The sequence below is a fragment of the Centroberyx affinis genome, unplaced genomic scaffold, assembly GCF_046629955.1.
Source record: "Centroberyx affinis isolate AG114_WGS23_722 - 3 ecotype Tasmania unplaced genomic scaffold, CSIRO-AGI_Caff_v1 ptg004380l_1, whole genome shotgun sequence".
NCBI classification, from domain to species: domain Eukaryota; kingdom Metazoa; phylum Chordata; class Actinopteri; order Beryciformes; family Berycidae; genus Centroberyx; species Centroberyx affinis.
In genome coordinates this window covers 62,501-74,676 of record NW_027282073.1, presented here as the reverse complement: position 1 = coordinate 74,676, position 12,176 = coordinate 62,501, and the positions used below count along the sequence as shown (strand labels likewise).

The 12,176-nt window shown below is 41.9% G+C and overlaps 1 protein-coding gene across 1 annotated transcript; it reads left to right on the top strand.

Annotated features, from left to right (window-relative positions):
- Positions 1 to 1,466: 1,466 nt before the first annotated feature.
- LOC139664851 (chromobox protein homolog 2-like) lies at positions 1,467 to 7,044 on the top strand. Its single transcript, XM_071543826.1, has 5 exons — positions 1,467 to 1,532; positions 1,626 to 1,669; positions 4,077 to 4,142; positions 4,952 to 5,021; positions 5,491 to 7,044. Exons 1-5 carry the CDS (start codon positions 1,467 to 1,469, stop codon positions 7,042 to 7,044), a joined length of 1,800 nt encoding a protein of 599 aa, XP_071399927.1.
- Positions 7,045 to 12,176: the final 5,132 nt, after the last annotated feature.

Below are 12,176 nucleotides of genomic sequence, written 5' to 3'. Positions count from 1 at the left end.
CAGTGCTTCTCTCACTCTCCTCTTTCCATTTTCTCTCTCTCTTCACTCACACACACACACACACACACACACACAGACACACACACACACACACACTCCATTCCAGCTCCTTTCACAAAATCAAGACTAGTAGCACCGCCTTCTGGCCAAAGTCTACAATATCAAAAACAGGAATCAAAATCTACATAAATAAAACAGGACATTAAATTTGTAATATTGTTAAAACTAAGTGAAACGGACAAAAACCAAGACCTTTTCAGTTAAAATTCAATGATCTTTTTGGATTGACCTAACACTGGTTCACCATTGAAATTGCATTGAAAAAATAATCAAAACAACAACAAAAATCATCTCTTCTGATTAATCTATCAATGAAATTTGACAGTGATTCAACGTTTATATCTCATTGATCCAGCGCTGACATCTAAAATGCATTGAAGGGAGACAAAATCCAAACAGTTTCAATTAAGTTTCAGTTATATTTATTAGTTGATTATTAGTATTATTATTATTTTGTATCTTTTTGGCTCTTTTTTAGAGACACAAAATCAACATAATTTCAATTAAAACTATTTTTGGGATGATCTAACATTGAAAAATAGCTTTCAGTCAGCATATTTGTAGTAATTGATTTAGCATTGACACTGAACCTGGACTGAAACACAAAATCAATATAGTTTCCATTAAAGTTCACTTATCTCAATTGATTGATCTAACAGACAATAACTAAATTATTAAACATTTGCTAGTTTATCTGGCACTGACAGCATTGAAAATATATCGAAACACACAAAAACACACAATTCAGTTAATTCAGTCTTTTTTTTTTTTTTTAGCTGATCTAACTGAAATGTAGCTTTCATTCAGCATACTAGCATAAATACACTATATTAGACACACTGTCAGATTACTATCTACTTTTTTTTTTTTTTTTTTAAACTTTTTATTTATTTATTAACAAACAGCATGGTAAACAAATAGAAAAAAACATAAACAGATAATGCCAGGGGATCAGAACACTGACAGAAATTATAAATCAGTTCACAAAAATGTTATACAGGGTACATAACTTTATGGTTTTTCCTATTTTTAGAATATAGGATTGTTGTAATGTATTATTTGATTTCATTTTCAAAAATTTAAAAAGATGGTTTATGATTGGAAAGCTTAGATCTATGACTATGTGATTTTGCAAGTAATAGAATCAAATTGATGATATACTATTGATTTGCTTTGGTAGAAGTGTAAGTAAAAAAGCCAAACAATACCTTTTCATAGGAAAGGGAAATTCACAATCAATATATTGGGAAAAGAATGTACAGACATCTTGCCTTAACATACTATCTACTTTTTAGTGGACTGTCAGTGCTTTCATTGATAAACCTAGCGAAAGTGGGGAACTACGGCAGCCGGGGGAGGACAAATGCGCCTTTCCTCCTCGTAAATAAAGAGGGGCTGCTGTAGCAATGGAGGGGGTAACAGTCGGGCAGGTATTTGACGCGGAATGCATCCTCAGCAAACGGCCCAGAAAGGTAAGAAACACCGCTAACGGCCCACCGAGGACACGTCTCCCCGCCCCGGGTCTCCTTCCGCTCGGTCTCACTCACCTTTCTCCTCCGTTACAGGGCAAGTTTGAGTATCTGGTGAAGTGGAGAGGGTGGTCGTCCAAGTAAGTAAGCTAGCCCGTCTGCATTAGCCGCTTTGGCTAACGCTAGTGGGGGAAACGCACAAACAATGACAGCGGTGTGTGTGTGTGTGTGTGTGTGTTTGTGTGTGTGTGTGTGTGTGTGTGTCTCGGCTCTCCTCCTCTGCATTTACTGAAGCAAACCTCCACCATCCGAGCAGAAAAGCCCCGCCGCTCTCAGCTCATCGGCTGGCGGCTAAAGCTCAGCCAGGGCAGAGCTGTGGTGGAGCAGCCATTTCTTTCTCCTGCTCGGCTGCTCCGTGCCGTCCAGCTGATGCTGTCCGGTCCGGTCCGGTCCAGGCTGCTGGCTCTCCTCGCCTGGATGAATTACTGCATGCAAACTCTGACCAGAAATAGAAGAATGCAGCCTGTCTTTGCAGCACTTGCATTGATGCACCGCCCCCACTAATTATTTTCATGCATGCTGCAACTGGGGGAAACCTAATACATGCTTAGTATGTCAGCTACACCTACAATCACCATGTTCAAAACCCTTAATATTCCAGTAATAGAGGCATAATCTATGTGTAGTTACCATTCAGTGTTGCTGTACTGGACCCCACCTGCACACAGATTACAGGGTGTATCGTGCAACATTGCATTAAGACGCATGGCATAAGAATACAAAAAATAATCAGTGGTGGAGAGTAACTTAAGTACATTTACTCAAGTACTGTACTTAAGTACAATTTTGAGGTACTTGTACTTTACTTGAGTATTTTCATTTTATGCTGCTTTGTACTTATACTCCACTACATTTTAGAGGGAAATATTGTACTTTTTACTATTTTATATTTAAAACATTTGATCATCCTTATAAAATAACTATAAAATAGCATTGTTATAGATTAGACTACCCAAAAGTAGAGCTAAATTGTTAAGATTAGCTTCACGTTGACAACTTTAAAATGCTGCTTACATGTACATGTATGTCAATAAATCAGTATTAATATTCCAATAATTTATGAAAAATATAACTCTCTAAATTGGGACAGTTTGCATAATGAGTACGTTTACTTTGATACTCTAAGTACATTTTGCTGCCAATACTTATGTACTTTTACTTAAGTAAGATTTTGAATGCAGGACTTTTACTTGTAATGGAGTATCTTTACATTGTTGTACTGCTACTTTTACTGAAGTAAAACATCTCAGTACTAATAATACACCAATAGTATTATGTCTTACATCCATTTCTCAGAAACTGTGTGCTTTCCATCCAAGACAGTGACCGTGTTTAGTAACAAGCAGCCATGGTTCAACAGAGAGGTTAAAATGTTCTGTAGGAAGAAAAACAATGCTTTCAAAGAGCGGTGACAGAGAAACAAATCCACAAAATATTAATTTGAGCAGGCAGTGCGGAAGGCTAAGGCCAATTACCTACAATCACCATGTTCACAAGCAAATCAACCCCTTAATATTACAGTAAAAGAGGCATAATTTTGTGTAGTTATCATTCAGTGTTGCTGTACCCTGCCTGCACACAGATTACAGGGTGTAGCTATCATCCAATATTGCATTAAGACATAGACATATCACACAAGAAAACAGTAAAATTTGATTTCAAATTTTAGTAAGACAGCATCTTTTGACTAGAGACGTTGAAAAGATGTAGAAACTAGTTTGGCTAAGTTTTGAATAAAATACAAATATGAGTTTGATTGTGTTGATGTGTCTTGAGGGTCTGAGTCTGGACCGGGAAACTGGAGTGAAACGGACTAATTTCATGTATTTTGATTATTGCATTGAATACAAGTGTTAAATGGACCGTATCATGATTTGAAATGTGTTGGGACACTGGAGTGAAACGGACTATTATTATACATATATTCTGATTATTGAATTGTCAGGAGCCTGTCTTGTCTGTGTGTGTTCTAGTCTTTGTCCTGTTTATTTTGTAATGTTATGTGTTGTGATGTAAGTGTGATGGCTGCATTGTCACTATGTAAAGTCTGTTTTGTGGACTCCAGGAAGAATAGCTGCTGCAATGTTGTAGCTAATGGGGATCCTAATAAACTAAACTAAACTAAGACACAGGGCGTAAGACTACAAAAAATAATAATGAATTTTATTAGTACTGCACATTTCATTCACTGTGAATATCAAAGTGCTACAGAGTTGAAAACAAAACATAAAACAAAAACTAAGACAATAATCACTCAACAAAAGTTAATACTGTAAATTGAATAGTTTTTTCAGTGCACATCTGCACACCTGGAAACTATACACAGCATATAGACAGGATGTGCAAATGCACATCCTGTCTATATGCTGTAAATTCACATTCTGTTTTCTTCATATTCTCATGTCTTTCTCATCTGGTCTCATTAGATTTTTGCATGAGCTCCGCATTCTGTTTCTATTTTACAAAAGTCCTCTCTGATATTTTCAGGCACAACAGCTGGGAGCCAGAAGAGAATATTTTGGACCCCAGGTTACTGGCAGCATTCCACAAGAGGTGTGTGTGTGTGTGTGTGTGTGTGTGTGTGTGTGTGTGTGTGTGTGTGTGTGTGTGTGTGTGTGTTTGTGTGTGTGTGTGTGTGTGTGTTTCTGCAGTGATACTGTGGTCAATTTTTTTCTGAGCGATCATCAAATGCATCGATGCATCTTCACATTCTTTGGGTTGGTTGACCATCTTAGATATTTTGGACTTTATATTGACTTCAGCTGTTTGGCAGTTGTTTAACTGTCCATGCAATGTGGAGCAATAGCTGTTTTATTTTGTTTAGTTAGAATCAATTGAAGCCTGAAACTGCACTGGAGCAACAGGATAATCCAGCAGCAAATTCAATTTACAGTCACAGAGATTAACAGACTTCATTTGCTTTTAACTTTGTGTGTGGTAATTGTTTTTAACTGTCCGCGCAGCAGGAGCAGATCTATTTTTAGTTTAGTTTGAAAAACTCAAACCCCATTGGTTTGAGTTAAGTGAAGCCTGACAATGCACTGGGGCAATGTGATGATGGAGCATGAAATTAAATCACATTACAGCCACAAATGTTAAGGCTTTTTATATTGAATTCAGCTCATTCACTTGGTAATTGTTTTTAACTGTCTGTGCAGTGTGGAGCAAGACCTGTTTTATTAACTCTAATCCCATTGGTGTGAATTATTTTAACTGGAGCACTGTAATAACGGAGCAGCAAATTAAGTCAATTTATAACTACAGACATAAACTCGTCCACTTGGTAAATGTTTTAAGCGTCTGTGGAATGTGGAAGAAGATTTGTATTTCTATTCTTACTAGTGTATTTGTTCTTATTTCAGAGAACAAGAGAGGGAGCTGCTATTCCAAAAGAAAGGGAAGAGGCCCAGGGGACGCCCGCGGAAAATTCTGGTAATCCCGAGTGAATCAGTCGCACAATTTGATTTCAAATATGCCGTAAACTTGCCGGTTTCAGAAGTGTGTTAGTCAGACAAGAATTGCACTGACAAACAGGCGTGCAAGCTGCAAACTACAATATATATACAAATGTATTATTATTATTATTAAACCTTTATTTAGACAGGTAATCTCACTGAGACACAGGGTCTCATTCACAAGAGAGACCCGGTCGGGCAACAGCAGCAGTACAACACAAAAGTTACAGACAGACAGGACACTCAATACATGTGTCTGTATGAACAAATATATGAACAAAAATATAATGCATATATACGCATATATAACACAACATACAACCATTTTAAAGATTTTACTTAGCTATAGTTCATATAAGAAAATCATTCAATTTCAAGTAATTCTGACCAAAGGAGAAATGCTCACTAACAGAGATGTAACTTTACTACTGTATTCTTCTTTTTAGGAACCTGCACCAACTGCCACAAAAGACAGCCGCTCCTCCTCCTCTTCTTCCTCCGGCCTTTCGTCATCCGCCTCCTCCTCTTCCTCGGAGGATGAAGACCACGCGAAGAAGGCGAAGCCGGGCCCTCGCGTGCGGGACCTGCACCCGGTCCCGCAGAAGAGGCCCCAGATCATGTTGGCCAAACCCGAACCCGTCCGGAAGAAGCGCGGGAGGAAGCCGCTGCACCCCGACCTGAGGGCTTTGAGACAGGCGAAGAGCAGGCCGCCTCCCCCCCCGCCGCCTCCCCCGCCGCCGCCGCCGCGCCACCACCAGGCCCTCCGGCCGCACCGGGACGTCCCGAGGGAGGAGCCCCGGTCCGGGGTGAAGAAGCCGCTGCAGCCCGCCAGCTTCACCTACACCGGGCTGAGCAGGAGCTCCAGGGACGAGGCGGGGTCCGGGTCCCAGAGCTCCGCCGGCTCCTTCTCCCAGACGGGCGCCGCCAAGCCCGGCTCCCTCAACTGCATCTGGGCCAACCGCTCTCTGTCCACCTCCTCCCCCTCCTCCGCCTCCTCCTCTTCCTCCCACAACAAGCCCAACCCCTCCCCGCACAGTAAGGGCTCTTCGTCCGACCCGAAGCGCTCCGTCTCGGACACGGGCGGCGGCAGGGGAGACGGGCTCAGAGCGTCTCCCTCGCCTCTGAAACAAGGCGGAGCTTCGGGGTCTCTGGGTCTTCACGGCGGCTCCAAGCTCTCCGGCGGCTTCGGGGGCGTCCAGGCGGCGGGAGGCTCCGCCCATCGCTCCCAGCCGGGCCAGAGGAGGCAGGAGGGGCCGGGCGGTCAGACGGGGGCGGGGCAGCACCAGCAGCAGAGCTCCGGCGTTTCCAAACCGACCTCCTCCCCCCCGCCGCCGCCCCAGGACCGAGCCAGCCAGGCGCTCAGCCTCCGCGCCCTCAACCTGCAGAGCGTCAGCAAGCCGCCGCCGGGCAACGGGCTGCAGGGGAGCAACGTGAGCGCCGCCGCCGCGTCCAGGTCGAGCCTGAGGAGCGGCGCCGGCCCCGTCGGGAAAGGAGGAGCGGGGAGTTTGAAGGAGACGCGGACGTCGGCCGGCGGGCAGCGCTCCGGCCCGGCGGTGGCGGGCGGCGGCGGCGGAGAGCAGGGGAGACTGAGAGAGGAGAGGGGGAAGAAGGAGAAGCTGGGAGAGGCTGAGAGAGACGGGAAAGCGGCGGGGAGCGGCGCCGGGCGGGGGAACGGCCGAGCGGAGAAAGGAGGCGGCGGCGGCGGCGGGAGGCAAGACGAGAGGAAACACGGGCTCAGCTCTCAGAACCGGACCCTTAACGAGCTCAGCACCGGGGATTCAGACGAAACCAGCAGCAGCGAGTCGGAGCGCGACGCCTCGCCGTTCCCCGGCGGCAGGCCCGGCGCCGCGGAGCTGGACGTGGACATGGAGACGGACTGGCGGCCGGCCCGGAGCCTGCTGGAGCACGTGTTCGTCACCGACGTCACCGCCAACTTCATCACGGTGACGGTGAAGGAGTCGCCGACCAGCGTTGGATTCTTCAACTCGCGGAATCACTGAAGGAGACTCTCCGATTAAGGCCGGACCGCCTCGCGACACAACGCTCCCAGATCCGCTCCCAGATCCGCTCTCAGATCCGCTCTCAGGGCTCCTACACAGGTCTGGACAGTCTGCAGATGTACGGACAAAGAATTTGGTCATTCCCACATCTTGGTAACTTTTAAAATTGCACAAAAACTTCGGGAAAGTATGGAGAAAATATTGTCGTACTGTCCCGATACACACACGACTACACATGTTCTGTGGTTCCAGACTGCTGTCGTCTCTCTTATTCTGATATTTGTTGCTGTGAAGAATCTAGAGAGTGACTTGGCAGAGTGAGGAGGGGCGAGACGAAAAGTTAATCATACTGAACACCAAAGTATGTCATCTCTGAAATTGTAACTGTGTAGGAACCCTGAGTTTTAGACCCCGTTTACACCTGGTGTCAAAATGCAACCTGGATATTAGGGCTGGGCGATATGGACAAAATCAAATATGATGATATTTTTGACCAAATACCTTGATATTGATATTGCGACAATATTGTAGGGATGAATATTGGTAAAGGCAAATAATAGAACAGCTAGAACAGTCTGGTAAGTTCAGAAAATTACATCACTTTACTGTAATGCAGCCTTTAAAACCCTTATGCCATATCACAATATTACTAAGACGATATCTAGTCTCATATTACGATATCGATATAATATCCATATATTGCCCAGCCCTACTGGGTATCTTATCTGCATAAGGAAGCACACATGTTAATGAAATGTGTAAACGCACACAGCACGCACTGTGATGGGAATGTAATCAGATCTGCCGGAAAAACGTGTGTTCGCATTAGTGAGGAAGCCCCATCTTCAGTTTTCCAATCCGATCAGCTACGGCTGGGCGATATGGTTGAAATCAATATCATGATAATCATAAGGATTTTTCTCGATATCAATATATATCACGATATGGTTAATGTATGCAAAATCACGTTAAATAATCAAATGAATGTTCATCTCATTGAACCGAATGGTGATGTTAGGTGTGATGTCAAAACACAAAACAGAAATATTCAAATAATATTCCTACCATACCTCATTTTATCAGAGTTTTTAAGTAAAATTTGCTTGTCATCATCAATTCAGACAGCAGAAATGTGTCACGATATTAAAATATCTTCATATCATCATGATATGATTCCACTGAAAGACGATAAACGATAATATTGAATTATCACCCACCAGCCCTACGATCAGCTTCAGTGAAGGTCGTTTCGGTTTCCACCTACGAAAATACCGTAAAAGATGCTGCTTTCTGCCTCAAATGAAAAGTAAATCCAGGCTGTACAGCATCACATTTAACCCGCCATGTTTTATTTTTATTTATCGACAATGCCAACTTCCCAGCTGCTGCTCGCTTTACAGCTTTACGTAGTGCGCGCGAAAAACGAGAACGCATACAAACAAAGGGCTGCGACTAACGATTATTTTCATTGTCGATTAATCTGTTGATTATTTTCTCGATTAATCGATTAGTTGTTTGGTCTATAAAATGTCAGAAAATGGTGAAAAATGTGGATCAGTGTTTCCCAAAGCCCAAGATGACGTCCTCAAATGTCTTGTTTTGTCCACAACCCAAAGATATTCAGTTTACTGTCATAGAGGAGGAAAGAAACCAGAAAATATTCACATTTAAGAAGCTGGAATCAGAGAATTTTGACTTATTTTTCTTAACAAAATTACTCAAACCCATTAATCGATTATCAAAATAGTTGGCGATTAATTCAATAGTTGACAACTAATCGATTAATCGTTGCAGCTCTAAACAAATACAGTGCAAAAGGCATGATGGGATTGAATACTATCCGCACAGCGTATCGGACACAGGTGGTGTTTTGATATCAGGTGTAAACGGGGCCTCAGAAGCTACGATGGATGTATAACCAGGCCTTCCCCAGTGCCTCCAGTCCTTCTCAGACTCGACGCAGGATTGTCCGAGTACCAAGCCGATAGTGAGGAGCGGGACGTTTGTGTTTGTTGGACCTGTATCGAACCCGAACCGTGGCTTTAGCTGGGGCAGCATGTACAAAACATAAAAAAGAAGTGAAGTCTGTCTGTGATCGGTGAACTTGTCACGCATCAAACCCATCTCAGTTCTTACTCTGTTTTTTTTTTTTTTTTTTTTTTTTGTTTTTTTTAGTTCTCTTTGGACCAAAGGTGTCGCGAATGTGAATAATCTGTTGATTAATCGTTTATTTTATTTTATTTTTTCGTTGACAGTATTCCTTGCACTACGCACAGTACAAGTCTAAGCTATGTCTGATTTTTCTTCATCTCAAAAAGACACGTCATCATCATCAACATTTTTTTTATTTTTCCAGTTTTGTACCATTTTAATACAATCACACTCATTTACAGTCACAACAATGTCTTTTGGAGTTGAAATATGTTTTAATTTATATTTGTAAATATGTTTTTTTCTTGTGATATCTATCTCTATCTGGTGCTTATATGGCTTACTAGCTTCAGATACTTGTAGCCTGTGTGCCTCCCTGCCATTTTGAAGGTATTTGGAATAAACCAGAAGTACCTAATGAAAATAGGTGCTGAGCAGTGCCATTACACTGTTGAACTGCCCGCCTGTGTGTGAGTCGACTCATTCTGCAGTTCACGTCTTCACCAGCAGAGGTCACCGTCACACAGCTAATTCAAGCTTGGAAATCTCAAGTTAATCAAAAAGGGAGTCATCAAATTCATTGGTGCATTCAAGTCCAACCTGAGATCCTTTTACCCTGTTGTACATCATCGATATGTGATGTTTAATGCTTTCCAGGAGTTATTTAGGAGTGATCAAAGTGTTGTAATTCAGTGGTTCTCAACGTGGGGTCCGGGGACCACCAGGGGTCCTTGAGGGAGATCCAGGGGGTCCCCAGCAAATTGATCAATTGTTAAACTTCACCATTATTTCATTTATAAGAAGTTAACACAATTAGAGAATGTAGAAGAATGACTGTTTTGATCATAGCTTCTATGTTATCTCTCTACCTACAATACAGACAGTCATGGAAGTCTGGACCAAATCATATCTGACAATAAAAATATTCTTAGATTTGAGTCCGAGAGACAAAATCTCATCAAATGGGGGTCCGTGGCTCTAATGTGGACTAAATTAGGGGTCCTTGATATGAACAAGGTTGAGAATCACTGTTGTAATCGACTGTTTCGGTGAACCTACTTTCCCTCAACCTGCCTTATCTACTTCTGCTTGATTTATTGATTCCCAGCGAAGGGGCGTGAACTGTTTTGTTTTTAATCAAAAGTGGGCGTACAGGTGTAGAAAGTGTGATCTTTCAGCTGTGTGTCAGATGAGTCTATGATCACAGCCTCGCCCCTCTCTCTCAAAACACAATATGTCTCGTGGCTGCATTGTATTCTGGTCTATTGAGCCTACTGTCAGTGGAGAAATTGGTCTCTCTCCTCTTCTACGATGGATTTCTCCCTGTATGATTGTTGAAAGTCTCTTGGTGAAAAATGGCTTCTCTGGAAGGAGTGTTCGAGTATATGTCATAAGAAAGTACAGCACTAACACTGCCAGGGTTGGGAGTTGGGGTTCAGTTCAGCCACCAGTGGTGGAAGAAATACTCAGATCTTTTACTTAAGTAAAAGTAGAAATACCACAGTATAAAAATACTCTGTTACAAGTAAAAGTCCTGCATTCAAAATGTTACTTAAGTAAAAGTACAAAAGTATTAGCATCAAAATGTACTTAAAGCAACAAAAGTAAAAGTACTCATTATGCAGAATGGCCCATTTCAGAATAATACAGTATATATTATATTATTGAATTATAATTATTGATGCATTAATGTGTAAGCATCACTTTAATGTTGCAGCTGGAAAAGGTGGGGCTGATTTCCACTACTTTATATACTGCTGGGTAGCTTACAGTAATCTATAATAATACATCACAATTTATTAGTTGATTATATTTTGTATTAATAATCTGAATCTGCAAAGTAACTAGTAACTTAAGTTATCAAATAAAGGTAGTGGAGTAAAAAGTACAATATTTCGAAGTATAAAGTAGCATAAAATGATAATACTCAAGTAAAGTACAAGTACCTCAAAATTGTACTTATGTACAGTATTCAAGTAAATGTACTTAGTTACTTTACTATGTGAAGTCACAGCATGTATAGAGCTGATGATGCGTTATTCCTGCTCATAGAGCTCACAGTGAGCTGGAAGATACTGTTCCTACGACCTTGGATTGATTCAGTTCAAATAACACAGCTGCCATCTTCAGTAAGTGATGCAAATGCTGCGTTCACATGCCGGTGGGAAAGTCCAACATCCAGGACTTCCAAGTCGGCTGCTGAACAGTGTTGCATTGATGTGCTATTTTGTTAGAAAATCAAACCCAGGAGTCAAACAATAAAACATGGTTCGTACAAAGTCTTGAAAGTTTGGAAAATTAAATAATGATCAAATCACATTGATTGCTGTGGGTATAAAGGAATACTGTAAACTTTATTTTTCGCAATTGCATTTATAGTAACAATTTAGATGTGATGATAAAGGCTTCGAGAGTCTGGAAATTTTTGGTTTAGGTACCTTGAAAGTGCTTGAAAAGTGCTTGAATTTTACTCTTAAAAAGCTGTACGAACCCTGATAAAACTTGGCCGTCCTGCAGCTTAACAAGCTCAGTTAACAAACTTCATGTAAACAAATGTTAGTTATGATCATTAGTCTGGGGAACTACAAACATGTAGTAAAGGCACATGTGTTTACAAGTGTTTTCTTACCACTGACTTGATTTTCTGGGTTAGGGTTAAAGGTTATCTTTGTGTCATAACTCGGATACTCAAGGCAGCAAAATTTCATCATTGACTATTTTTATATTTTCAGAGGCATGAAAAAGTTGAGTCGACCTTCACTAGTGGCCGAGACGAAGACAAGTCTGAGTCCAATCAGACACGAGACCGAGACGAGTCCAAGAGTCCAGCACATCAGAAACATGTTCTCAAGACTGAGACCGGACTAATTACACCTGACTACACCCAGCTGGGACTGAACTGGCTTCAAACTAAACAACAGATACACAGGCAGTCTGCTGTGTAGCAGGTTACATCCTGTATTTCATCTGACTAATATTGT

What these genes read in the sequence shown, in the direction of transcription:
- LOC139664851 (XM_071543826.1), top strand. Translation starts at nt 1,467, where the DNA reads ATGGAGGGGGTAACAGTCGGGCAGGTATTTGACGCGGAATGCATCCTC. An exon ending in TCAGCAAACGGCCCAGAAAG is followed by an intron (nt 1,533 to 1,625) that starts GTAAGAAACACC and finishes CCTCCGTTACAG; the next exon opens with GGCAAGTTTGAGTATCTGGT. An exon ending in CTGGCAGCATTCCACAAGAG is followed by an intron (nt 4,143 to 4,951) that starts GTGTGTGTGTGT and finishes TTCTTATTTCAG; the next exon opens with AGAACAAGAGAGGGAGCTGC.